The following is a 2924-nucleotide window of genomic DNA, read 5'->3' on the forward strand; positions in this document are numbered from 1 at the left end:
CCGCCCCCCAGCCACAACAGGAATCCCAGCAATGCCAGCAATGCCGTGTCCTCCTCTTTGCCCTCAGAAGGGTCAGGTCTCTGTCTAAACAGGAAGCCGAGATCAGCCAGGCCAGTGCTGCTCAGGCTTCTGGTCCCAAACACTGAGGATTAGAGGGGCGACAGCGCTGCAGGAGCCGATGCTGCTCCTGGCCCCGTGTCCTTCCCTGCTCCCAGCCCAGCACAGGTAGTTATGGGGGGCTTCCAGGCCACTCTCCTCCTCGGGACCTTCACTGCCAGGCAGGGTGTTTCCTCACTTCTCTGCAAGATCCTTCTTTTTTAGCAAAGCACAGTGAGTAGCTAGGGCAAAGGCAGCACTGAGAAAGGGGAGCCGTGGCAGTGGGGGGAACGGCGAGGGTCCCCCTCCTTCATCAGCAGAGACTAACTCAGAACAAGCCGGGACCCCTAAACCAGGGACCGCATTAAACAAACAAACATCATGCTGCACGCACCACGGGCAGAACTGCTGCAGTTTGCACTTAGAGATCTCCCACCGCTTGCTTTCTGTGCCTAAAATAAGCTTTTTCCTCCTCTGGTTTCCCCATGCCAATATTTTGGGATTACTTTATTCCTTCAAGAACACAACTACCCTTCTGCTTTAGGAAGGACATGCATTCCTTGAACTCCAGCCAAATCCAAAGCAGCCTCCTGCACCCAGCCCAGCCAGCAAATGCCCTTGCAACACCGTGGTAGTGTCTTGCTGCTGGGTGCAAGGCCAGTGCAAACCACGCGTTCTAAGTGCAAACTCCTATCAAACAAACCATCCTGGCATCCTTTTCCCAAACAGCACCCCGTGACAAATAAACAGACGTTACAAGTGTCGCTGGCAGATCTGATCTGCAAATTCATGGCTTACATCTCTGCTGTCTTACAATAGACCAAGAAAGCCTGAGTGCACATTTCAAGTATGTTCTTCACCATGAAGAAATTATTATTTTATCGAATTTGTGTCCTTATCCTGCCATTTGTCTATGATTTTTCTAGATTATGCTTAAATTTATTTATATCAGTCAACAAGAATGTTTTGGTGTGGGGTTTTTTTCCCCCTAAGGTTTAAGCCCTCAAAGTCATGCCAATCCTTCCACAGTGATGCAGAATTACATGATTTGGGAGCTGGAGCTGCATTCTTTCAAGTCTTCTCTTGCAGGGCAGAGGAGAAAACAACTGTTTATAAGAGCTCTTGATGGTGTAACAGTTATTCTGTCCCAAACCCCATGTGGAACCAAGGTGGGCAAACCTAATGCCATAAAGGACTTGTCAATTTGTGTGCCAGCCACAATATTAGCCACCAACAAGAGGACAGGGCAGCGAGTAGGAAAGCTGCTGAGAAAAAAACACAAAGGATTTACCCCTTGACAGTTTGAAACAGAAGAGCCTTACAATTTGTGTCCTCTCCTCCTCCTCTGGCAATGAGAAAAGAGGGGCTGAGAAAGGAGCAGGGCGACAGTCAAGCCATGGTAGGAGTGCTCAGCCTTATGAGCAGGTCCGGTGCTCATGGGATCCCATGAGGCTACCGGAAAGACACCTCATCCATTACTCAACATCCCTGTGAGTATCTTCAGTTCCTTCCAGTTAAGAGTGCTTTTCCCAGGAGCAAGCCATCCCTGGAAGACAGGGCAGACCCGTCGCTGCGACCCACAGATCAGACCATGTTGCCCATGGCCACACCATCACGCATGTCAGACCAAGGTCCAACCACCACCCAAGGGGCCGTCCTGTGCATGGAAGAGCAGTCAAGCTGCCGCAGTTTTAAGCCTGTGGGCAGTGAGCTCGTCCAGGTGTGTGGTTTGCTCACCTCCCAGCCTGCCCTTGAAGACCTTCCAGTTGTGCAGGCGAGAGGCTGAGGAGCAGAGGAAAAGCTCCTCTCCTGGCTATCAGCCAAGCATTATATGGCAAGAGAGCCCCATATCCTGACTATAAGTATTTTGGGAAGGCAGATGACTTCATTACCAGCTGACATCCCCTGACCTACTTGCTGTTAAACAAGCTCACTGCTGGCCGGCCCCAGAGCTCGTTACTCAGCACTTTAATTTGCACATTGACATTTAGCGGGCACTAACCTGCTGGCATACCCAGGCATTTTCACGCAGCTGAAGCGCTCACGCAAGCGGTAAAACACCAACCTACCTCTTCCACAAGTGGTCCCCTGTTACTTTTGAACTGGGACCGACCCACAGGGAAATCCTCCAAATTGTGGACGTGCTACAGTTTTCACCCAGTGCCGGCAGCCCCAAGTCCTGCACCCACCTTCCATCCCATCTCATCCCCACCCAGGCAGCGCAGGAGGCGGCAGCACGAGCATGGAGATGGCCCTGCTACAGCTCGAGCTGTGGCTAATTCCGGCCACGGCACACGGGACGCCTGGGTACCACCGGGCACGGCCAGCACCAGGGACGTGCCAAACATTGACGGTGTGGGGCGTGAAGCTTGCAGGCACCACACCTGGGTTACACAGGGATCTCGAGGGAGAGAGAGATGGTGAAAAATACTGAGTTATGAATAACCTGGGGCACAGGCTTTACGAGAGAAGGCTGGAGGAGGAGATGGGGGAGCGGTGCCCCTGCCACCCTGCAGCAGAAGGGGAAGGAGCATCCTCGCCACACTCACCCTGATGCGCCGCATGGCCGTCACGATCTCCACCCGGCTGTTTGGCCGCGGCACATCCAGGCTTCCGATGTACTGGAGGGAAAGAAAATGCAGATTAATTGAGTTTTCACAGCACTGGATAGCTCACAATCCCACCACAGCCTTGATGGCATCCCCAGAAGGAACTCAGGGATGCTTCTGGGGAACAGGAGAAGTTTTTGCCCACGGCACCTGAAGCCTTGAATGCCTCCCACCATGAAGCTGCTTCCTTCATGTGAAACCACAATGTTTCAAGGATTC

The 2924-nt window shown here is 52.6% G+C and overlaps 1 protein-coding gene across 1 annotated transcript in view; it reads right to left on the minus strand.

Annotated features, from left to right (window-relative positions):
• The window catches only part of NOS1AP (nitric oxide synthase 1 (neuronal) adaptor protein), a gene marked incomplete at its 5' end in the record, with an annotated part of 26262 nt that extends 23545 nt beyond the window's left edge, over positions 1 to 2717 (minus strand). Inside the window, one exon of the mRNA XM_009877318.1 lies at positions 2646 to 2717. Coding sequence (XP_009875620.1) covers positions 2646 to 2717 — 72 coding nt within the window. The remainder of the gene's footprint in view (positions 1 to 2645) is intronic.
• Between the last annotated feature and the right edge of the window lie 207 nt (positions 2718 to 2924).

Source organism: Apaloderma vittatum, unplaced genomic scaffold (assembly GCF_000703405.1).
Source record: "Apaloderma vittatum isolate BGI_N311 unplaced genomic scaffold, ASM70340v1 scaffold25139, whole genome shotgun sequence".
In the NCBI taxonomy this organism is placed as follows: domain Eukaryota; kingdom Metazoa; phylum Chordata; class Aves; order Trogoniformes; family Trogonidae; genus Apaloderma; species Apaloderma vittatum.